Source organism: Theobroma cacao, chromosome 3 (genome assembly GCF_053813885.1).
Source record: "Theobroma cacao isolate CCN51 chromosome 3, ASM5381388v1, whole genome shotgun sequence".
Taxonomy (NCBI): Eukaryota; Viridiplantae; Streptophyta; class Magnoliopsida; order Malvales; family Malvaceae; genus Theobroma; species Theobroma cacao.
The window spans coordinates 45810448-45835113 of NC_142641.1; the positions used below are offsets into that span (position 1 = coordinate 45810448).

The window sequence follows — 24666 nt, forward strand, 5'->3', positions numbered from 1 at the left end:
TTATGTTAGAATAAAATAATATAAAAAGACTAAATATCTTTTTTTTTTATTTATAAGTATAAAAATTTAAAATTTATTTGACTTAGTTTTTTACTTGAACTGAACTCAAAGAAGCAAAGAAGCAAAATAGATTGATTTAATTACAACTTTCACAATTTACAAATATCCATTCCTTTGAAATTAATTAACCCTTTCTCAATTTACTTTTTATTTAAATTTACTCAAAATTTCTTATAAAACACTTTTAGTTAAGTTCAAATACCACAATCAAATTTCGTTAAATTTAAATTTTCATTATTAATTTAGATCTATAAAAATTTTGTAAATACAAAATAAAATTATATAAATATTTTATAACTATATTTAATTTTATCAACCACAAATATAGTCTTTAATCCAAAAAATTTCAACCTAAAGGATATAACCTGAAATATTAAACAAAATAAAAATATAAAAAATAAATAAATAATTAAAAAGTAAAGTAACTCGGATTTTATGGTTATAATAAGAGGTTTTTCATATCCAAATTAAACAAGTTAAAACAAAAAATTATTTTTATAATCATCGTTAACTCCATATCTCCTTTATTTATTTTTTTAAATAAAAAAATCAAATCAACCTAGTTTGTTAATTTGAGCTCAACTCAAGTTAAATACTAAGTCAAATAAAATTTTAATTTTTGTATTATTATAAATAAAAAAATTATTTAATTTTTTTATATTATTTTATTTTAACATAATGTAAGTTATTTATTTAAATATGATTTTAAATATGAGATTTTTTTTAAAATTATTTTTAAAGAAGGAGAATTCAAATTTAATTTTTATAAAGAAGATAAATTAATATGCATATTTTACAATCAAATAATTAAGTGTAAAAATATATATTTTTTAATATTATAAATTTTTTATATTTAAATATTTAACATATTAATAAATATGTCTATCATATATTTAAAGATTTATATTTTTAAATATTTTTAATTTAAATTTTTAATATTTTAATTTTATTTAATTTAATTTTTATATTAGATATTTTTGTTTCATTTAACTTCTATTATCGTGCTACAACAAAATTTTGGCCATGGCTTCCTTTCAGTCTCAAATCAACTGTGAAAAACTGTTTCTTTTTCTTGTTTCTGCTTTCTTTCTTTTACTGTCACTGACTCCCATTTCTGCCGTAAACTCAGTTTCAGCTCCTTTGTCATGTAGTAAAGATTCTGGGCATGTAGTTCCCACAATCCCCTTACTTGGTTTCCTTCAACGTGTCCAGGAAACTGCTTTGAAAACTTATGGGAAATCAAGTTTTGATCCTAAAGACTATGTGGATTTATCGTTAAAGTTTAATCTTTCAACCACTGTGGAGGCATTCGATAAACTTCCCAAGACTGCAAATGGGTCAGTGTCTGTTAACGATTTGGATGCTTTTATAGGAGAGTACTTTAAAGGTGCAGGGGAGGATATTGTCTACGCTGAACCATTGGATTTTGTACCCGAGCCTCATGGCTTTTTGCCCAAGGTGGAGAACCCAGAGGTAAGGGCTTGGGCATTGGAGGTTCATGCTTTGTGGAAGAATTTGAGTAGGAAAGTTTCGACCTCTGTTCATCAACATCCTGAATTGCATACTATGCTTCCTTTGCCAGGGCCTGTCGTGATTCCTGGTTCACGATTTAGGGAGGTTTATTATTGGGATTCTTACTGGGTTATCAGGTTAGCTTTTGATTTCCTTACGTTTCAGCTTGATCATAATGTTTCTGTTGCATTAATGTTATGAAGGTTCAATAGTTTACTTTTTAGATCATTTGAGAAAGGAATATGATTCAGTTCAGTAATTGAGCTTGAAGCATCGATTTGGGCTAATGGTAAGGTGCTGATCAAGAAAGCAAGCATCGCTGGTCTAATTGCCTTTGGACAATTGCTCCCTTGTGGTTTCACAGATGTTGGAATATTATTAAGGAAAAAATGATGTCTTAGTTTAATGGTTCGTACAATTGTCATCCCATTGGGGATTGATGTTACTATGCTTGTGTAGGGGCCTGATGGCAAGTAAAATGTATGAGACTGCAAAAGCAATCGTGACTAATCTCATTTCCTTGCTAGATACATATGGTCATGTTCTTAGTGGTGCGAGAGCCTATTATACCAACCGAAGGTAATGCTTTCATTTATTTTCTTAGGATTGATTTTGGGAACTTATATCTGTCGTAAAAAATGTATAAATTTTCTTCTAACTCTGCAATTCTGCTTTTGAGAAGTTTTATAGAACTCAAATTGGTAAATTACCTAGTACTTTTACAACTATTTACCTAGTACTCAAATTGGTAAATTACCTACCATCTTAATTGCTCATACAACTATTTACAAGCTTTGAGGTACATTTTGCAGCCAGCCTCCCCTCCTGAGTGCAATGGTTTATGAAATATACAATCGGACTGGTGATGTGGAATTGGTGAGGAGGTCTCTCCCACCACTGCTTAAAGAATATCAATTTTGGAACTCAGGTAAGCCGAGTACTCTTTACTTGAACGTCAATATATGGATTGTTCCAACTTTTTCTCAACAGAAGAGTTCTGCTTTAACTTCCTCCTTCACTTCAATCTCTCTTAACTTGAGTTTTCTGACTTTTACTTTCTATGATGTTGTAGAAATACATAAGGTGATTATCCATGATGCTGAGCAGGGGGATCACTCTCTTAATCAGTATTATGCACTGTGGAACAAACCCAGGCCTGAATCGTCAACCATGGTGTGTTCTTCTCTCCAACTTGCTTACCTTGCTAATGTTTTCATGTTGCACGTTGGAAGAATTTTCGTTTAACTTGCTCTATCTGCCAGGATAAAAAAATTGCTTCAAAGTTATTGAATGATTCTGAGAAACAGCAATTTTACCGAGAGTTGGCTTCAACTACTGAATCTGGATGGGATTTCAGCACAAGATGGATGAGGTAATACTTTGCATGGCTTACTACACAGTCTAACAATATAATTATGCTTGATGATGGCATGTTTAATAACATGGTTAGTTAGAACAACACTGGGGAATTTTCTCTATATCCACCCTAATGCCTTTTCAACATTGTGGAGTTTGTACAATCATGCTCATCTGGTTGTGCCTATTATAACTAGGTGTAGCTAGGGCAGTCTGTCATATTTGATATTTGAGATTTTACTAATCAAATAAACAAAATCTTATGGTGAATTCTCTTTGTTCCAGGAATCCTTCTGAATTTACAACTTTGGCCACAACAAAAATTTTACCAGTTGATTTAAATATATTCATACTAAGGGTATGTTAGAACTTCTCTTAAGAAGTCCTGAGTACTCCATGGACTTAATGACAAAAGCTGTTCATTTCTTGATCTAGATGGAACTTGACATTGCCTTCTTCGCAAAAGTTGTTGGAGAGAATACTGTTGCAGAGGATTTCCTCAGAGCTTCTCAGACAAGACAGAAAGCATTCAACTCTGTTTTTTGGAATGAAAAGATGGGACAATGGCTGGATTATTGGCTCAATAATAATGCTGCATGCGAGGTTGTATCCAAGTGCCATAGTTTGTAAGGTGATACTAAACAGTTATAACATTCTTTAAAATTTTGTCATTTTGATGCTCTATCAGGAATCTCAGACTTGGGAAGCTCAGAACCAGAATCAAAATGTGTTTGCTTCGAACTTTGTTCCCTTGTGGATTGATTTGTTCAACTCAGGTTTGTAACTCTTGAAGCATGACTGGCTACTTTGAGATTTGGTGCAAAAAATGTTTGTTTGTAGAGGGGTTTTTTCTGAGAAGGAGAGAGGAAATATTGCAAACAAGTAAAAGGATGTGCTAGAGGAGTCGGAGAGGACGCTAAGAGCTGTTCTTGAAATATTGAGTGTTGTAGCAGGCAAAAGAGAGTAGATAAATGGAAGAGTAATGATTGAGAATACATAAAGAATAGGCAAATGGTAGAGTAACCGTATTGTCAAAGTAGTAGAGTAAGATTGAGAATAGATAGAGAATAGGCGAGCAGTAGAGTGAAGTTGAGAAGTGAGGGTTGGACATATATTGTACTAGTTTTGAAAGTCTCTTCTCAAATTGTGAAAGCTATATTTTTAGAGTCAGAAGAAAGAGTTACTCAAGAATAGGTTTTGATGCATATAATGATTAACTGTTAGTGAAACCTATTATTGCATATAATGAGTAATAGTTCCATATCTGAGCCACCTAGTCAAATTCTCTAGAACATCCAAAGAACCCATGAACTCGGTCATTTGTTCTGAGTTACTTTTACTGCTATCCGATTGAAATAGTATTCCACTTGTTCTCATTATTTTCTGTATAGCTTTATGTTGTTCTATGCTTAAAGAATTAATAAGTTAATAGCCAAAATCAACTATTTATGATACTGAAGTAAATGACTGGCTATTCAAGACTAGCTTGATCATGCTTTGTTGGAGTCTATGCTTGGAGTTCTATGTCTCAAACTTGAAAGCTACAGCCTTAAGAATAGTCCTTCCAAACTCAAAGAACTTGTAGTTTATTTAGATATAGGTCTGTGGTAAAGAATGGTATATCATGTCCAGGTTTAGAGACAGTAAGCCATTAAAACCTCATAATGAAAGATTAGTAATTTTTGACTATGCTGCCCTTGTCCCTGTTGTTTACCATAAATCATTAATAGAAACTCACTGTTTCCAAACTAGCTCAATGTGGCTCTTGGGCAAGTAGCATTGGAAGCAATGAGTGGTAAGTATAGTAAAAGCAACATGAAGGATCAAAGTTACCAGGGCTATTATTATAAATTTATTTTGTAGCATATATCTTATATGTTGACCTTTTTATAATTCACTTGGTAAAACCTATAAAGAAATTATCTTTTCCTTTATAAATGGAAGAAAGCTTAGAATCTTTTGATATGTCCACATGTGAAGATGCTCCTCTGGTAGAAAAGGTCATGAGAAGGCTTCAAAGTTCAGGCCTGCTATGTGCCACTGGAATTGCAACCTCTTTGACAAATTTAGGAAATCAATGGTTAGTAAATGTCTTACTCAACTTGACAGACATTACCCTTTTTTTCCTTTAAATGATAGATAGTCCTTCAGCGAATTAGTCTATTGATCACTGCATGAGTTGTGCATTTCCTTTTTCTTTATAGGATTAATGTTACAAAGGGAAAATAAAACTTGCGCACACAGGGACTTCCCAAATGGTTGGGCTCCACTTCAACACATGATAGTTGAAGGTTTGTCAAGATCTGGATCAACAGAAGCAAGATCAATTGCCAAAGACATTGCTGAGAGGTGGATCAGAACCAACTATGTTGCCTACAAGAAGATAGGCGCAATGCATGAGAAATATGATGTGGAAAAGTGTGGTAAATACGGTGGTGGTGGTGAATACATACCCCAGGTAATACCACATAGTTAGTCGTTTAGCATAATGAATGAAATTTTGACATTGCACAGATGAAATTTGTGCATAAAGAAATGGAATCCCAGTTCTTTTTCTTACTTTTCAAGTCTGTTTTTGGTATGCTGTGATGCAGACCGGTTTCGGTTGGTCCAATGGAGTAGTGTTGGCATTATTGGAGGAGTTTGGATGGCCTAAAGACCAAAAGATAGACTGCAACTGAGCTACGAATTGGGTTCATGCACATGAATAATAACAGATTTATTTCATGGTTTCAAAAGTATGCTATAAAGCATCAGGATTCTCTTTGGCCATTGTTATGATTTTATTATGTACTGGAATAAAGATCAGATCAAGCCTCTTCATTTGCAGTGGATGTGTGTCATCCTGCTCATTTGGTTGTTGAGGACTGAAATTGAGATTTCTCTGTTCAAACTTGACAGCCAGTAGCTGAGGAAAACATTTGATGGACTTTTATTGACCATATTTTGCACTAGAGCCCCTGCTTAGTAGTTGGTAACCAATCTTCCTGGCTCGTTAAGGAATATAACATAAATATTCAAAGATTAAAGATGAAAGAATGAGATGGATAAGCAAGTTTTGGATCAATTGGGTCAGTCTAGCCAACAGAGAGGCCCAAACCGGCGTCCTTATCCGATGAAGAAAAACTCGTACTGTAGTGTAGCTGGGCTTCATATCATTGTTTTCTGGTCTAAATCTTTCTAAATTCTAACCTAAGCCTCCTTCACTTAGAGCTCCAAGCCCTGCCGCCCCTGGTGCTGCCGTTCGCCTTGGTAGAATTTTCTTGAACCTCTTTCCTGTTCAATTGGTTCAATTTGTTTTTATTCCCTGGAGGGGATTTCCAGGGTTGTCAAACGTGGAAATTTGAATAAAAAAAAAAAAAAAACAAGTTCCTGTTTCAGCCTACATTTGCAAGCTTTTCCTTTTCCGGTGGTGATCTACTTTCCTAGTTTTTTCCCAATTCTAGGCCATTTGGCCTGTATACTTTCTTCTTTTCTGTATTTTAGTAATCTTAGTTAGGCTAGCACTGACTTTACCCTTTTAGACAGAGGGCACTGGTTTGTATTTTCTTGTTACAGCCAAAGAGTAGGCCATGGGTAAAGGCGGATTGAATCATTAAATATGAAGAGTCGAGTGCCTAGTCATGTCTGCTTAATATTGCATCATTAAATATGAATATGATGCTGCGGCTAAATGTCAACTGTATCATTGAATATTGCTTTCCATCCTATACATTTATACTCCTTCCCTGTCCTTCACCAATAGAGTGTTTGAAATTTGGGAAGATCAGTAGAATCTCATAGGAACCACTTGTCCCAATCTAAACCTCCATAGCTATGTCACCTAACCTTGGGTTTCTTGTTTCCTGTCTTTGCCACCCACATCTAGAACATAGAATGAAGACATCAAATCACATGCTTGTCTCAATCATTATCTATAGTTAAAAATTCTAGTATTTCTCATTTACATCAGTTGTGTTAAACATCAATTCCTCTACCTAAAGTCTTTGTCTTTGCTTCCATTGTCGTTGTCATAGGAGTCAGGATAATTTGGGACTAATTTTGAGGAACAACCCAGAGATTAGGCTTTTCCATCATAACACAAATGCTGGTCCAGAATCACTACACAAATTTGAAAAGCTTTGATGATAATAACTCAATAATGTTTCCAAGCTGGTGGAGTTAGTTGCCTAACTCAACATTCTTTAACTAATGAACTGACAAATAATGAATAATCAATTCATTACATGATCGAACAGAGATGCTATTCATACTCTCCAACTCATATATATATGTGGATGCGTTACATTTAAAGGCAATTAAGCAGTGGGTGGTGGTGGGTCATTGATTGAATCCTTTTCTTTTTCTTTGTTATATTGATAGATCCTCTAATGATAGACAAAGAATAATCTAATTCAAATGGGCTGTTGTCACTAGAATATCTTGTTTGTTTTCTTGGGAAATCAGAGGGAAAAAGAGAGGGAAAAGGATCCATTAGGTACCAATCGGATTCCTTCCAAGTTCTTGATACCGTTTGAGTTAGGTATATCTTTCACTAACGTTCCACACCAAGAACAAGATTTTATTCTAATTGATTATGGATCTGCTTCTTATCACATCTTTTGGTAGCTCCAACACTCCACAAATCACAAGGTTCATTGATCAGTTGGTGTCCATAGGGAGCCCCACTCCCTGTTTTTCAATGAAATCTTATCTTTCAAAAAAAAATTATTAGTTGGTAAACGAGAATGCATACTTTCATATATATACATATATATAATAATGATATTAATTAACATGGTTTTGAATTGATTATATATTTAAATTAAAGGCAATTCAAGTAATTACTAAAAATTAATCATCTATTAGAGAGAAAAAAGAAGAAAAAAAAAGTAGGGTCGAGCTTCAAGATCTTTCTTTGATATCCTAATAATTTAATACTTCCTTTCCCATCGTTTGAGTTCTATGTAATGGGAATCCAATTTTTGAGGTTGGTAAGAATATATAGCTAAGATAATGTGAAGTTACAACCTTATCTAATAAGAGACCCATTAGCAAATTTTACACTAGCATGAGGTGCAGAGATGATTAGTCTCATCAATTCAAAACCAAGTATTAAAACCCCTCATTTTAAGTGATGGAGGGGGACCCTGCAAGATTCTAGGCTCCAAAAGAAAAAGAGTGGCAATCATTCAAGAATGGTAGTATTCAATGACCCAATTCATCTATGCTTTTGAGCTATATATTTATATAATGGGGTGTAATGTAGATTGGGAAATGAGTGAGTGGGAAGTAATGGCCAAATGCCCTATTTTCTGCTCATAGTTTAGTATCATGAGACACGTTCCACTCCCTGGCTAAGCCGCCTCATTAGTCAAAGAGAGTTGGCTAAAGAAACACCTAGCTGAGAGGGGAGAAAGAGAGGATGTTGTTAGAGGATAAAAAAGAAATAGCAAATTAAGATGATGGTATAAAAAATCCAAGGTTTGATCCTATATTTGATCACTACATCCATATTTTTCACCACACCAGTCCAAATGGAATCAACTTTTTGGCCGAAGGGGTTGATCTGGGGAAGTCCTTTTCAGATTAACAAATCTTTATATGGAATTTTAAACTTCTGGTATTGGAGCAAAATTTTCATGCATGGGCCCAAACGTAAGACAATGGTGCATGTGAAATGTTTTATTGCACTTGGCAATTGCTGAACCAAAAATGGCTTCGGATTTTAGGAACCAAATTATTTTCTTCTGGTTTCTATAATGAAAAGGGACCAACCAGGAGAAAAGGGAAAGCTTTTTCTCTCCCCTCAGCTACATATCAGAGTCAGTAAAAGTATGCTTGGAAAACCTGAAAGTGGAGGAAAGGCTTTCTTCTTTAAAGATGCCAGCAATTTTATAACAGAAACTATTAACAATAGAGAATACAACGCTTTCTTTTGGCGCTGCTTTGAGCTTCCATTCGGTAAAAAACATAAAAGGGCTAAACAACAAAATAGAAGAGCCAGAGACAGAGTTTAATGTGTAGCAGATAAATTAAAGTATTGCTACGTGTGGGGCTGATGCACTGGAGCTTTGCAGAGGGTAACTAGGAGGATTCTGATCAGCTAATATGTAAATGCATCGAGTTTTTGGCCTGGCGGAATCTATGGTTGGGTCAAGTATCTTTGATCCCCCATGTGCTGCTTTGGACATAAGTCGTGGCCTCAAATTTGTACTTTTATGTTGGCCTCCAAGAAAAGCATCCCCCATCCCTCTCATTCTGAGAATTGATTATTCACTAATGACAAGGTGTGTTCATTGCAAATTTCTACTTTGAAATTGACAAGTCATTTCTACTTTGAAATTCAGTGCATATGCACCAATATTGGCTTTTAGATTGCCTTGGTTCTTTCTCATGGAAACCCAAGTTTTCATTTTGGATTCTTATTGCCATTTTCAAAAGATTTTACCTTAACCTGTTTCATCTATATCATCAAACAGCAAAGAATGCCATTATCAGGTAAAAGTAGGAACGGTTTTCAAAACCTTTTCACTGATCAACTCAAGAACATAGTCGACATACAATGGGCCATCCAATAGATTGGCCACTACAAATCAGTGACACAAATTAGTGGCATGGTAGACCAGAAAATGCAGTTGTTTTCCACCAGCTTTGTGAACTTGATAAGGAAGGCCTACGGTTTGAACTGCCCATTTCACTCAATATGATTCGCTCTTAGCATCTTTGCCCCACCAACTCTTTTACTTTTTTTTTTTCTTCTTCTTCTTCTCTTTCGCATCTATAGAATTCACAATCATCTAGAAGATGAAAAAAGATTTGTCACTCTGATCCTATATCTTGCTTAAAGAAGTACTGACAGCATGCGTCATACTTGCAAGACACACATCTCTTCAAAGCAAAAACAAATACTATATTAAATCCAAACCAACCAGCCAGAATATGATCCAAGTGCTAGGTGTAATGGGATTGACAAGTTGGATTCCCCCCCTTTTTTTTTAATCATTAGGCCGGAATCAATCCTGAATAAAGAACATGAACCTTAAGCCCCTCCTACCTACCCTTCCCCAAGAACAGGAATTAAAATGCAGAAGCGGCATCAATTGTTGTTTAGCAGGGGGAAGCTTGGTACTGATCATATTCATATCAGAAACTTTGCATTTGAAATAAGGAATTTGCAGTTGTGGATAGGGGAATATGATGTCATACAAAGGTCCCCAGAGCATGGGGCACGGGAGCTTGAACAAGTGCTCCAAAAAGCTGAAATTTCGAGACTTTCATTTTCCCTTTTGTATATTAATTAATCTTTAGGGTGGTAAAGGCCCTACCTACCCTTTTTTTTTTTCCTTCTTCTTCTTATGACAGATTACAGCAGCAAACGTGCCTTAGGAAATCATCTACTCTTTTGCTTTATTATAAGCTAAGTTGCATCATGTAGAGACGATGGAGAGAGTACAACTATATATCTATCTATCTATCCCTTTGGGTATTCAATGAGAGTACACTTATTAAATCCATGATTGAAAAGTGATGATATCTTAATTAAATCACACCATTTTTATTAAAGGGTATGCAATTATTTTATAATCTTAGAAAAAAGCTCATCCAATAAGAGCCAAAAATTAACCCACAATCCCACATGTGAGTGCATTAGTGAGATGTGGCATTCATAGATTGAGTTGGTTGCTAGGTATGTTGGGATTAATTAATTAAAGGGAAAAAAAAAGAAAAAAGATTGGAATCACTATGCAATTTATTCAATTTATAGCTTCTAATTTTGTGTTTTTTTTATTTTACTATAAATTAATGTATTTAATTTTCAAGTTAATGTTTATTTCACTCTATTATTGTATACTATACGCTCATAATAATTGGATTTGAAGTTGAGCTTAGGCAACAAGGAAGGGTGGGGATTTGAATGGGAGAATTGATTGACCGAAGGGTAGAACTTTAACATCCCGAGGAAATGCTAGATTCGAGGCCGTGGAATTGACCAATCTAGTATAAGTTTGGAACCCTCACGTGCGATTCCTCTTTGTCGAGTCTCACCTAGGCCCTCGTGCCACAGATTTTATTCATTTTAATTAATCGCCGACCCCGTTTCCAACCAACCAACGACCCACACTTGCACAGCGCAAACCCACAGTTTGACTAGTTTATTCACTTCCCAAATTTTTGACCTTGAACAGATCCCTCTTCCCCTTATTCCTTAGTTGTCACTCCCGATATTTTGCTGCTTAATTTATGTTTTCTTCATGAAATGCCTAGCTATTTTGAAATCCCCATTCACCTATTTCCTCATCTTCTTATATAATAATAGAGGTGTAGACTTTTGAACACACAAACCTCAAATAAAGATGAAAGCCTCACCTCTAAGACATTAGGATGCATGGGCTTTTCGTATTATAAAGGAAGGATCAAGTAATTAAAAGTTAAATTGGAAATGGATTGGTTTGTAACCCAATGATAAAGTTGAAATTAAAGAACATAATATTTTAAAAATATTATGAATTATTTAAAAAAAATTAAATTTTTTTATTTTTTAATGAGTTTAATTAAACTCATGTATTTTGAATCAAATAAAATGTCACTTGTCATTTTATGTTAACATAACATTAATATAAAAAGTAAAAAATATCACATGATCATGTTAACGTGTTATAATATACTATTTCATCATCCATTATAACATGTCAATATGTTACATTATCGTTGCATGATACAAAATGACAAATGGTATTTGAATTAATAACAGTTAATTATCCATTAAGCATAAAAATTTATTTGACTTAAAATAAAAATATAAAACTTTAACTAAATATAATAAAAAATTAAAAATTTAAATTTTTTTAAATAATTCATAAACTTTTTTAGAAATTATCCCAAATTAAAATTTGTTGTCATTATAGGTGAAAACATTAAATGGGGCACTCATTACTTTGGTTTCCCAAGGGAAAAATTGCATTCAATCTCATGAAGCGCTAAGGTAAAGTTGTCCCAATTCTATCTTGTTGCAATTCCTTACCAAACAAGGTTTGGTTATAAGAAGCTTAATCAAAGTTCAAAGTTGCCATCCCAATGAAAGCAAGGGGGTGCATTACATCATGGTTGTGTCATTGTTATAGTCAAACCTCAATGTTTTGTTGACCATACCATATAATTGCTCATCATTTCCTAGGCCTAAAATTCTCCAACAAAGCCGATGAATTCCCGATGTTTTCAACCAATGAGAGCAATCAGTAAAAACCATGGATCAATATTTGTATTTGATCGAATCAGTCTTCCAATCAGACCCCACTTTTAATTATATAAAACTAAACAACATTAAATCCTAATCATGCATCATTTAATTATCTTTTAATCGATCAAATGACAAACATATAATCCATTCTCCTTCTCTATTAATTGATTCTCCACCAAGGTCTCCATTATAAAATCCTCCCACTTTCCCTTTCGTCCTTAAGCAGAATAGCTTTTAGCTACTTTCCTGTAATTTTTTGCCATTCTCTTTCTAATTTCTATGTCGAAGTAAATGCAAAATCTGACAAAATCAAACAAAGCCGTTTATCGCTGCTTTTTTTTTTTTTTTTGGGTTGCAGAGCTTCTATCTTTTAGTCTTTCTGTCACTGCCATCACTAAATAATTGTACGTACTTTTGTGTGCTCTTCAGTCAACTTTAAGCTCTCGAATTCATTCACGCATAAAGGAAATAAAGAAAAGGTAGAAATGCTAGAGACTGTGAAGTACCTGTTCGGCTCAACAGGGGCCAGCGGCTTCGGTTCTAAGTCGACCGCCGAGCAAGTGACCGAGACATGCCCTGATCTCCGCTCCATCACCGCTATCATCACAGGTAAATGAAGCCAACGGCGTCGTGGGGGCAAATTTTTTGTTTTTTGTCGTTTGGGTTTTGATTGTGAGAGGTTGAAGCAGGTGCGACGTCGGGGATCGGAGCCGAGACGGCTAGAGTGTTGGCCAAGCGAGGGGCGAGGTTGGTGCTTCCAGCTCGGAACCTTAAAGCTGCTGAGGAAGCGAAGGCTAGGATTGTGTCGGAGTTTCCTGACGCGAAGATCGTTGTCATGGCTCTTGATCTCAGCTCTCTCAGTTCTGTTCGAAAATTTGTATCGGAGTTCCAGTCACTAAGCTTGCCTCTCAATGTCCTCATGTAAACTCCTAATCTCTTGTTTGCTTAACTTCTACTTAACAAAAAACTACTTTATGTTTGGTTTGCTTAGAAACCTAATAAAGATAAGTTGAATTTTCAGTCATAACATGACTAGAGTAACTAACTTTCTTTGTCGGATAACAAATACGTTCTGTTTGTTTGCTAAGAAAGCGAAAGAAAAAGAAACCAAGTTAAACTTCAGCTTGAATGAAACAACAAACTTTATTTTTTTCCTTTTGTGAACTGCAAGCAAGCTTAATTTTTATTGGTTAATATCAGAAACAACGCCGGCAAGTTTGCGCATGAACATGGAATCTCCGAGGACGGAATCGAAATGACATTTGCCACTAATTATCTAGGTAATTTATGCAACGTAATTACGTAAATAGTTGTATCTTATATATTTTACCAAAAATACTGACTCAAACTTTATATTTATATGAATTTTAGGTCATTTTTTGTTGACGAAATTGTTGCTAAACAAGATGATCAAAACGGCAAAAGAATCCGGCGTCCAAGGAAGAATCGTGAACGTGTCGTCAAGTATTCACGGCTGGTTTTCTGGCGATGTGATCCGACATCTCGGCCAGATATCGAGAAGCAAAAGGTGAGAAACCGAGAAACGAGAAGGGAGAGGAAAGAATCAGGGGAACAGGAGTGATTATTAACAGTAACAAAGAATCAGATAATGAGAAACATAGTAGCAGTAGTGAAATGATTGTTAAGAAAAGATTGGGTTTTGATCATTTGACATTTCTATTGATTTAATTTTATGGTTGTGTTTGTTTTTTGTCTGGGTGTCTGTCTCCAGTCCTTACGACGCGACACGTGCTTATGCTCTCTCGAAGCTCGCCAACGTTTTGCATACCAAGGAGCTTGCTCAGAGACTGAAGGTGATCCATCATTTATTTTAAAGGCCTTCTAAAAAAGCGAAATTTTGTTGTTTTCTTTATATATTTTTTCACCAATTGTTTACCTTATAAATCTTTTTTTTTTGTTATTTTTCTCAAATATTATTGCAGCAAGTGGATGCCAACGTGACTGTGAACTGTGTTCATCCAGGGATCGTTAGAACCCGTCTCACCAGGGAACGTGAAGGCTTGATCACAGGTTAACTACAAAACACAGTACATATTCGTTAAACATTGGAGTTTATATATGATTTCAGCTCTCTCTCCCTAAATTCTAATGTTTTTACTTATAAAACCTGCAGATCTGGTTTTCTTTTTAGCTTCCAAGCTCCTGAAGACAATCCCTCAGGTACATTTATACTACATCTAAGTAAAGCTTTGAATCGGTTATTCATCAAGTACTGGAAATGGAAGATTTTGATGGGAATTTATGAGCTTTGTGGATGTTGCAGGCAGCTGCTACGACTTGTTACGTTGCAACACATCCAAGACTAGTAAATGTAAGTGGGAAATACTTTGCAGACTGCAACGAAGCAAGGCCGTCGAAACTGGGTTCCAACTCGAACGAAGCTGCAAGGCTATGGACTGCCTCTGAAATCATGGTTTCCATAGACCCTAAAGCAGTTTTTGATCCGCGTAATGGCTTTGACTATGATCATATGTAGGAAATTGAAGAGCAAAAGATTAGAAACAGACACAGAAAAAGAAAGTTAATCTTAGTCGGGAAGATTAGGAAAGATGATAGCAATATACTAGGTATACATCGGTTACAGATAAGTATATATACAAGGTTTATGTACGTAAAACTTTACTAGTATATGTTGGTTTCTAATTAGTACATGTTAGGAAGTTTAGATATAGACGCATTTTGTACTAAAAACAGTTATATATTAATGCTTCTGTCTGTTATTAATTACCACTACTAATATAGTTGTCCATGCCCCGTCTTATATATGTTTATCAAGATATAGCAAGTACTTAATCATAGTACTAACTTAATTAGTATAATTAACTTTTGTTTATTGTTAGCTTAATTTCAAATCGTTGGATGGTCTTGGTTTCCGGATTAAAGACGAATTACGGTGCAGGTGGAGCTATGTATGAGAAAAAAGAAAAAGAAAGCTGGTTAGATTATAATTGTATAATGATTAATGGATAGTTATATGTTAATGGGTTTTGATTGGGATTGTGGAAAGTGCTTGGAAACCCTAATCAGGTTTTATTAATGAGTAAATGTATTGTACTAGATGATAGTGTTCTTTATATTAAGAATAAAAAAGAAGGGAAAAGAATAAGTGGGCAATAAGAACATGGGGTCGGTTAGGATCATGTGGTGGTTGATTTTTGAGGAGTATCTTTGGGGTAATGCCATGGGACCGACTAACATGCGCCAGGGGATTGGGTGGTGGGAGGGAAACATGCGTCTAAGGAAAGGAAATTCCAGAGCAATTTCACATTCTGTTTTTCTTTCACAGCATTAATGCTTAATCTCTAGATAATTTACAAGAGAAAGGCCTATTGGAACCACCAGATTCATTACTTGATTGAAAGGTTGATAAGATCATATAACTCAATCCCATTTTTCTCCTAACAATTGGAAAACGGTATCCTATCATCATCTCAACATGCAATCATGACTTTGTGGTTTAATTCTAATAACATGATGTAGGTATTTCAATTTTGTGTTGTTTTTCAAAGATTCTAATGCCAAGACAAGTCATGATCATTCAATGACTGTGTTGAGAGACGAGATAATTTCCAGAGGAATTGAAAATGACTTGAAAAGGTTTAGATATACAAGTTGTGCCAAGCGATCAATCTTTGCTTCCCGAGAGTACTGAGAAGTTTCTACATTCATTTCAATGAAAAACAAAGAAAAGCCTTCATGTGCAAAATTAAGCATAGATATTTAGTAAATGCTGCCATTTTCGTGGCCACAAGCCAGTCTTCAGGCAACTGAAACAACACCCTTCGTTGTTACCTTTGAAGTGTTCAGAACCTTTCTTGTGCTTTTGAGTAGTTTCGTTATGGTTTCCTTAGTCCCGTTGGTCTTCGATTGCCCTTTACCCTTGTCTTCTATCTTGTTGTTTTCAGCCTTAGACATAGATCCAGGAAAATTTTGTTGGACAAGCAAAGGAGACTTTGAATTTATTCCTGGCATCTGTGATTTACAAACTCAATGACGAAGCTAAATTGTTCGAAGTCTTATGAAATCTGTGCATAAGTTGAAGAAATAGTTTGATAACTCACCTTCATAGTCTCAGATTTTGAAGGAGGAGAATCTTTCTTGTGATAGAACCTTGGTAATGGAAATGCTTTAAAGGTGGAACTCTTTTGAAGATTACTACTTTCCATTGCCTCTACTCGCTGCTTCTGCATATGCAGATGCATGTTAGACATGATGATGATTGCGGTCATTCAGTTTCAACAAGAGGAATTAAAGATTTAGGCTGATATTCCTCAGTAGTTTGCCTTGTCACTTCCCTTCAGGTGCTTGTTTTCAGCCCCCTTAAGCAAAGTCCTTTCCTTCGTTTTCTGAGCATTCTGCTAGATTAGTACGCAATTCTCTTTTTTGTGGAGAACTTCAATAATTTAAAGAAAAAGGTTGTATAAATGAGAGGCCACTGTCATTATCTTAATCTTAATTTATAGTCAAGAGATGGAGCTCACCTCAATTCTATTCTCAATATGCTAATCAGCAGCTGTAACTTGAGGCATGGAACTTGTTTTAGAAGTACCACGAATCCATTTTGCACGCTTAAGGTCAGAGGTTTCTCTGGCACTGCGTGAGAATTGATCCCTGTGACATTGGAATCTGAAGTTAGAACTGGTGGCCTAATATGCAATCTTGAATTTAATCTATGGAACTTACTTGTGGCTTAAGCTGACAGATCGGGATAGTCTAGGTTGTGAATATGAGTTTTTGAAGTACATTGAACCTTGCCTTTCTTTAGGCTTTCGTTTCATGTTTTCTGAAGAAAAATTAATTGACCCTCGCTTGTCCTTGGACATTCTTTTTGCAGTTGACAAAGAAAATGGCTGAGGAATTGTAGGTTTTGTCTTCAAGCTTTGTTTTGAGCCCTGTTTTGGTTTCTGTGCCAAATCAATTTGGCTGTCTCCAACCTTTTCAGATTTCAATACTTGGTTCTCAACATTGATTTCTTCTCCATTTCTATCTTTTTCTTCCTTTTTGTCATCTAGTAACTGGTTTTCTTCAAGCATGGGAATAACTCTGTCGTCTTGCATGTCCTCGTCTCGAGCATCAGTTACTTCTTTAATCTGCTCATTTTGGTGAACTTGCTTAACACCATCTTTCTCTTTCATAGGCTCGGAAGAGTTGTCTTCTTGGATGGGTTGTGCTTCCTTTTGAGGGATTTTCTTCTTTGATCTGCTGCTGATGAGTTTGTTCTCTTTTCTCTTCCATATCCGAGGAGGGTTTCACAAAGAATAAAACAAATAACAGAAATGAGAATTTTGGTTCTGAAATGCCTAAAACACAGTTAAAAAATGTATCCATAATCTGCCTAGTTTCACTACTTAATCAAATGAATGCTATATATAGCTGATGTTCTTGTTAGCATCCTTGTGGATTATGCAGTAGTCAGCAAAAAATATGTGAAAAAAAAAGGGTTCTATTTTTATACATAGAATTCATTATCCCCATGTAGTGGCAAGTAGTATAACACAAGGTGTGTCATTGAGCAGATGGAATCAAATCAAGAGAAGGGAACTTTTCTGAAAATGTGACCCATTGATGGTCTGTGGTACATGAGTTTGCCAAATAGTAAAAGAAAAACCAGAAAAATTCAATCTGATGGCTGAAAAATGGACTGTGATCAAACACCTCTGTAATGCAAATTCGCTGTTAACAACTCTGTCAACTTAAAAATATCAGAAAACCATAATTGGTGTCATTTGATTGTACTAATGTAGCAAAAGCTGAAACAAGATAATTTGTAGTACTAGGAAGAATTTGATATAGAGAAGGTAGGAAGGTAATCACCCTGAGCTGCAGTCCCTTGCTCTTATCACTCTCTTTCTGCCCCCACTTAAGGATGCAAAGCTTTGCCCTTAACTTCAGACTAAATACTAGTTGCTGTTGCTTCTAGTCAACTAGTGATCAAAGCATTGAAAATAGTCTTCTTGCGATTGAAAACTGAATCTTCACCAAGTCATCAAACAATTTTTGTAATCCATGATTGCAGAATCCGAGCAAGTGGCAGCAAGTCAGACAAGGATGAGAGTAGTGAAACACATATGCTACATGGGATTGCCGAAGGCCGGCAGTTGCTTCTCCACGACAAATATTTCTCCTTCGCCGTTGTAGGCAAGTAGGCATCTTATCCTCTGACAAATGGACAGGAGGGAAGAGATCAGGGATTCAGTTTTATTTGTATGTAATAAAAGACATATTTTCTAGAGATGCTTCAGTTTATTCCAGGAAAAGACATGACACTAAGATACAACCATGCTCTGTTCTTCTGCCATTGACAGCCTAACGTTGAAGGCAACCATGTCATGGAAATCCTTCTCCCATAGCAAAAAATGGAAGATGGCCTTCCCCATCCTTGATTACATAATTATTGACATTAGGAGAGAAGTTTTAGTCTTTAATAGACATGGAGACTTTTGAATTTTCTCACTAGTTAGAACAAAGGAAACGGCCAGTTCTTCTGCTTTGAGAAAGGAAGTATCTTGTCTAGATACACTGAAGACAAAATTTGCAAAGAAATTTCTTAGTCATCATCGATGGATCATCTGAAAGTTAATATCAATGATTTATTTTATCTTTAAACCAATCATTCCTCTTTATAAAATAAGCTATAGCGCAAGATCTTTTCAATGTTTTGCCATTTCTCCTTTTCCAGTTAAGTGTATGATTGTTGGAACAAGCTTCAATGAATCAGCTTCTCTGCTTTACATCTGCGTTCTGTCTAATCTTGTTTCATGGGTATTTATCCATTGCAGAAGCTGGATTAATTGGAGTCAACTATGGTATGCTAGGGAACAACCTTCCACCACCAAGTGAGGTCATTGCTCTCTTGAAATCCAGGCAAATTACACGAGTTCGCCTTTTCGACCCCAATTATGATGCCCTTCAAGCTCTCCAAGGTTCTGGGATTGATGTCATCCTCGGAACACTCAACCAGGATCTTCAAAACCTTGGGAGTGACCTATCTTTTGCCAGAAACTGGGTTCAAGAAAATGTGATTCCATATTCAGAAGCTGTCACGTTTCGATGCATATCGGCTGGTAATGAAGTCATCCCTGGTGACTTGGCGGTTCATGTGTTGCCAGCAATGAGGAATCTCAAAACTGCATTACGAGAAGCAAATCTGGGGGAAATCCCAGTAAGTACAACGGTTTCAACAGCTGTTCTTGGGAACTCATACCCTCCTTCTCGAGGGGAATTCACTAAAGAGGTGAGTCCTACAATGAAATCAATCACGGAATTCCTAGCAGCAGCTAAGAGCCCTCTCCTCGTCAATGTGTATCCTTACTTTGCATATATATATGACCAACAAAACATTTCCTTGGCCTATGCACTGTTTAATAGCAGTGAGGTGGTTGTGAAAGATGGTCAGCTTGGATACAAGAATCTCTTTGATGCCATAACCGATGCAGTTTACTCAGCATTGGAGAAAGTGGGTGGCAACTATGTTGTTATTGTCGTATCAGAGAGTGGATGGCCTTCAAACGAAAATGGTGAAATCGCAACAATCGCCAACGCCCAGATGTACAATAACAAGCTAATTGCTCACGTATCTGGAGCATCAGGTACACCAAAGAGGCCAGGGAGGAGCATAGATACTTATGTTTTTGCCATTTTTAATGAGAATCTAAAGCCTTCTGGGACTGAACAGCACTTTGGTTTATATTATCCCAATATGACAGAAGTGTACCATGTTGAATTTACTCAATAAACAAACATATAAGAGAGATTTATCTTGAGTTTCGGGTGTGCAAAATAAAGACAAATAATAAGAGGAATCCATAACATAATAAAAGGAAGAAAAACAGAAAATGGAGAATCAAACATTGAAAAGCTTTGCTTACCCCAGAAAAAGAAAAGAAGAAGAAGAAAGACATTTAAGCTACAAAGGTGTAGAGAACCATCCCCAGAAGGGCGTCAATGCCTTCAACAGCACGAGAATCATATATATCAGCCCACCAGAAAACTTGATCAGCCTTGGAACTCTTCTGTTTGATGGTCTGAAACGTTAGGAAAACAATTTCCTTCTTGACTATTGCATAGTCATTTCTATAGGTAGCACCAGTAACAAGACAAAATTTCTCATCCCCGAGATGTACCAAGCCTGCCTCAGGAACAAATATGCTGCTATGGAACGGCCCACTATATGTATCTTTAACTAATTTGGAAGGAAGTTTAGTCTCAATTCCCCTCACTACATCACAAGGAATATATCTATCATCTTCATTGTTAGAGATATGGTAAGCTCCGATGCATCCGTTCTGTAAGGCATACAAGGTGTCATTCACAATAAAACTGCTCCCAACAACTGCATGCTCCTTGAATGCGTCATTCCAAGCAGAAATATAACCTGGCATCTCTTTTTTCTCTTCATCAGAAACCCAACAACATCTATTATCATAAAACCATTGTCGATTCTTAGTGTCGAAGGAGGACAACCGACATCGACAATCTATACAATCACTGCGGAAGAAGACTCTATCACCTACTGCGGCATGCCCAAATACAAAAGATCTGATGTATTCACTCAAATCACCTTGATAATATTTAGGCAGAACACCCCATTGACCTACATCGGGATCGAAAACTTCAAAGCTTCCTATAGCTAGACCCTCAGCGGCATCGATGTTTCGATAACCATCCAAGACGTAAATTTTTCCCTGCATCTCAAACACGTAAGGGTAGCACTTACCTTCATGCATGTCGGCAACTTCTTCTACCAAAGGAGATCTCTTTTCCTTGTGACATGTCTCGATGGTATTAAGATCGAGAACGAAAACTTTCTTGGAGCTGAACTTTTGCTCTCCCTTCTGCAATTGACCACCGATGCAATAGAGTTTAGACCCTAACGCGACGAATCCCATGCCAGGGGGGAACTTGTCACTACTCATTTGGAGCATGGCGATGGAACGCGGTGACTGCTTTCGTGGCGTGTGGGTAAGATTGATGTTGGTGAAGGAATACAAGGTGTAACGGATTGGACCTTCATCAAAACAAAAAACCATGTACATGGATTTTTGCCCCATGGATGAAGTTCGTTGTTGCTCCAAATCTGCCATTTGAAAACCTTCTTGATACGTTGAGTTCCCCTCACTATCTCTCTTACTTTTACAAACCCTAAACTTAAAGTTTGATTAATGTATGTTACTTTTAGGTCAAGTATTCAATCTTAAATTACTAATTAAAAACTTAATTAATTCTCAAACTTTAAATTCTGAATCCTAACCCTAACAATAAAAATAAAATAATTTAACCATAAAATTAATTTTAATATAAAAATTTACTAGACACTTGATGTAAAATTAAAACAAAATTATTAAAAGGATACGAAAGGAATACTACAAGAGGTAGAAGATTATTGTTTAGAGTTTTGTGGTATTGGCTCGGCCATTGGGCTCTATGGGCTTATTTAGATTCATTTTCTAAGGCCTATGAGTTTTGCTTAAAGATGAGACCAAGTGGGCTACGCCCATCTTTGAGCTATTATTCGTGGGCTTGAAAACGTGTTGGTTTAGACCCGACCCGAGAAGAGTCATTACCAGTATTATCTCCCCCTTCTAGAATGAAGTTGTAGGGTTTTCAGTTCAAATCTCAAAAGCTTCCTCTCCTTGTCCCAACAATGGGAAAAAAGAAATCCCAGGAACCAGAAACGACGGGCTGGGACGGCACCGTTACAGCTCAATCTGATATCTTCAAAACCATCTTCGGTGACGTTTCGGAGCAAAATGCCGCCTTTTTTTCCCTTTTCTCTGATGGCAATCCCTTCAAAAGAAAACCGCAAGAATCGGCTGAAAACCCTGACAGAGTTGGTTTATTGGATTCAGATACTGTTGAATTAAAGCAGAGGAAGCGAAAGGAGAAAGAGAAAGCTCAAAACTCTAGCTTGGGTTCAATTGAGGAGGCTACAGGGACTCGGAAATCAAAGAAAGAGAAGCCCTCGGAAGACCCAAATTTGGGTTCCTTATCAAGAAATGTTGAAAGTTCCGGTTTTGATGCAAAAAGCTTGGTAAACAAGGAAAAGAAGGAAACCTCAGATAGCCCAAAAGGCCAAGATGTGAAAAGGAAGAAGAGGAAGAGGGATGAGTTGGAGACGGAGTACGAGGAAAGGAAATATGGGACTGTGGCCGCGGCAGCTGCAGCGGAGGAGGAGGTAGTTGTGGGGCAGAAGAGGAAGAAAGCAGAGGATGATGGGGTGGTTGCTTTGGTTCCAAAAGAAGGGTTTGATGATGAGAGTAAACTTTTGAGGACTGTTTTTGTCGGAAATTTGCCGATTAAAGTGAAGAAGAAGGTCTTGATAAAGGAGTTTAGTAAGTTTGGAGAGATTGAGTCTGTCAGAATTCGGTCGATTCCTCTCAGTGATGTGAGTTTTCTATGATTTCTGCTCTTTCGGTCATGAAATTTTTTGGTTAATGATGTATTTAATGGGTTGTTTTTGTTTGTTTAGACCAAGAAACCGAGAAAAGGAGCTATAATGCTGAAGCAATTTAATGAGAAAGCTGATACGTATGTTGTTAATCCGTATCAAAGATCACTTTTTTAAGTAGTTATAATGTTGATCCCTCTCATCTCCTATTGTTAACTCCCATATCTTGGTGATTGCTTTTCTGCAGTGTTCATGCATACATTGTTTTCAAAACAGAGGAATCTGCAGAGGCATCTTTGGCACATAACATGGCTGTGGTATGTGTTTTGCTTAGTGTTGGCAGAGCAATTGTAATGCTTAAGGTGAAGATATTGTATATTGATTGTTTGGTTGTGGATATAGGTTGCTGGAAATCACATTCGTGTTGATAGGTCATGCCCACCAAGAAAGAAGTTAAAAGGGGAGAGTGATCCTCTTTACGATAACAAGAGGACTGTTTTTGTTGGTAATCTCCCATTTGATGTGAAGGTGATCACTTGTGCCTAATATTCATATCTCGATTCCAGTATGCGTTTATAATTTCCTGCTTATGTTACTGTGATCTGCAATATAATATTACAATTTACTGCAGGATGAAGAAATTTATCAGCTGTTTTGTGGTATCAATAATCTGGAGTCCAGCATTGAAGCTGTTCGGGTTGTTAGAGATCCTCAATTTGGTGTTGGCAAGGGAATTGCTTATGTCTTGTTCAAAACAAGGGTATATCTACACTTTTCATAATTTTTTTCAATTATTCATTTATTAATTGAAATGTAAAACTACTTTTCAAAAGAAAAAATGAAATGTGAAACTTTTTTACTTCTAGTTTCAAAAATTTCCTGTTGGGTGAACTGAACATTATTTTCTTTTGTTATGAGACCTATTGGCAATGTGACTGATATGCCTCTATATCAATCTATGGGGCCTGCTTTATAATTTCAGTGCAATATGATCTAGTTTTAGGTATGATAGCTGCTTAATTAGCTGTATTCCTCGAATTAGTCTGATCTAAATCTCTTTCTTTGGTGAGGGGAGAAAAGAGAGAAAAGTGAGGGGAGGGGGCTTCTCTTGATTGGAGACTTTTAAGTGTTGCATTAGCAGCACCGATTTTTTGTACTGGTTTTGCAAGTCACTGATGTGCATTACGGATGCAGGAGGCGGCAAATGTGGTTGTTAGGAAACGAACACTGAAGCTTAGGGATAGAGAGCTCAGGCTTTCTCATGCCAGACCAGATGTCACCCCATCTAAGAGAAAGAATCCATCATCTTCAGGTACAAATAATAACCCAGCCAAGAAGTTTGCAGTGGATCCAAGTACTCCTTCAACTAATGGCAGCAGATCAAATGCCAAAGCTTCTTTGTCGTACCAGGGCTTGCGTGCTAGCAAATCAGGTGTCCAGAAGAAAGCTCATTCAAAGGGCATCAGCCCTGTGAAAACGAAATTTAAAGCTCAAAAGAGCGAGAAGCCAAAAGAACGCAAGGCGAAAAGACCATCTGTTGCTGCTAGAAAGGCCAAGGCAAAAGCACACAAGGATGCTGGTGTTTCCAAACAAGCAGGTGTAAAACGCAAGCTGGACAGTTCGAGTTCTGGGAGCGCCCATCAGAAGAAGAAAGCCAAAAGATTTAGGTAGGAACAGAAGAAAGGCCTTGTCTCATACTTGATAAAAAGGAGCCCAACCTGAGGGAATAATTATACAAGTAGACCTGAGCAGTCTCAAAAATACATGTACCCATACAACAAATTATGTTTTTTATCAGCAAAGCTTTTGTAACAAGGATTGTTTTTTGTGTGCTTATATTTTTGTGCTCGGGAAATGCTTTCGGAGGAAAAAAGCGTCACAATCTTTTTACATAATTTGCCATGCGATTTGAATTTTCAACCATAATTGTAATATCAAAATATCAGGCATATTAACTCAATTTTGGGTAAAAGGTAATTCTATATATGAACCATCAGTTGAATTTGTAAAGTTTTTCATTTTAGGAGAGAAACAGTGCAATTGCACCAATGAATCCATATTCTTTTCTTTGGAATAGGACGCTTCTTTGTAAACCTGCTATTCTCGGGTA

General features: G+C 36.3%; 4 protein-coding genes across 7 annotated transcripts; all 4 read left to right on the forward strand.

Moving 5' to 3' along the window:
* The first annotated feature begins 1076 nt into the window (after positions 1-1076).
* LOC148763877 (putative trehalase) lies at positions 1077-5882 on the forward strand. 3 transcript variants are annotated; one of them, XM_088804173.1, is made up of 11 exons: positions 1077-1709; positions 2032-2151; positions 2385-2500; positions 2645-2745; positions 2835-2944; positions 3214-3286; positions 3364-3531; positions 3617-3704; positions 4909-5008; positions 5173-5386; positions 5523-5882. In XM_088804173.1, the coding sequence occupies exons 1-11, from the start codon at positions 1084-1086 to the stop codon at positions 5607-5609; spliced, it is 1803 nt and encodes a 600-aa protein (XP_088660299.1). In that variant the 5' UTR covers positions 1077-1083; the 3' UTR covers positions 5610-5882. The 3 variants fall into 3 exon arrangements, with proteins under 3 accessions (XP_088660299.1, XP_088660300.1, XP_088660301.1); XM_088804174.1 differs by lacking the exon at positions 2032-2151; XM_088804175.1 differs by lacking the exon at positions 5523-5882 and having other exon boundaries at positions 5133-5316.
* Positions 5883-12277: 6395 nt separating this feature from the next.
* Positions 12278-14988, forward strand: LOC18606774 (NAD(P)-binding Rossmann-fold superfamily protein). 2 transcript variants are annotated; one of them, XM_088805030.1, is made up of 9 exons: positions 12278-12396; positions 12578-12757; positions 12838-13069; positions 13349-13428; positions 13520-13676; positions 13881-13962; positions 14092-14179; positions 14283-14329; positions 14433-14988. In XM_088805030.1, the coding sequence occupies exons 2-9, from the start codon at positions 12634-12636 to the stop codon at positions 14643-14645; spliced, it is 1023 nt and encodes a 340-aa protein (XP_088661156.1). In that variant the 5' UTR covers positions 12278-12396; positions 12578-12633; the 3' UTR covers positions 14646-14988. The 2 variants fall into 2 exon arrangements, with proteins under 2 accessions (XP_088661156.1, XP_007040629.3); XM_007040567.3 differs by having other exon boundaries at positions 12310-12757.
* A 3890-nt stretch (positions 14989-18878) lies between these two features.
* LOC18606777 (putative glucan endo-1,3-beta-glucosidase GVI) lies at positions 18879-19904 on the forward strand. The gene has a single exon (XM_018117152.2). It carries the CDS (start codon positions 18879-18881, stop codon positions 19902-19904), a length of 1026 nt encoding a protein of 341 aa, XP_017972641.2.
* A 1849-nt stretch (positions 19905-21753) lies between these two features.
* Positions 21754-24392, forward strand: LOC18606779 (RNA-binding (RRM/RBD/RNP motifs) family protein). Its single transcript, XM_007040572.3, has 6 exons — positions 21754-22553; positions 22638-22696; positions 22804-22873; positions 22959-23084; positions 23188-23316; positions 23751-24392. The coding sequence occupies exons 1-6, from the start codon at positions 21813-21815 to the stop codon at positions 24225-24227; spliced, it is 1602 nt and encodes a 533-aa protein (XP_007040634.3). The 5' UTR covers positions 21754-21812; the 3' UTR covers positions 24228-24392.
* The last annotated feature ends 274 nt before the right edge of the window (positions 24393-24666 follow it).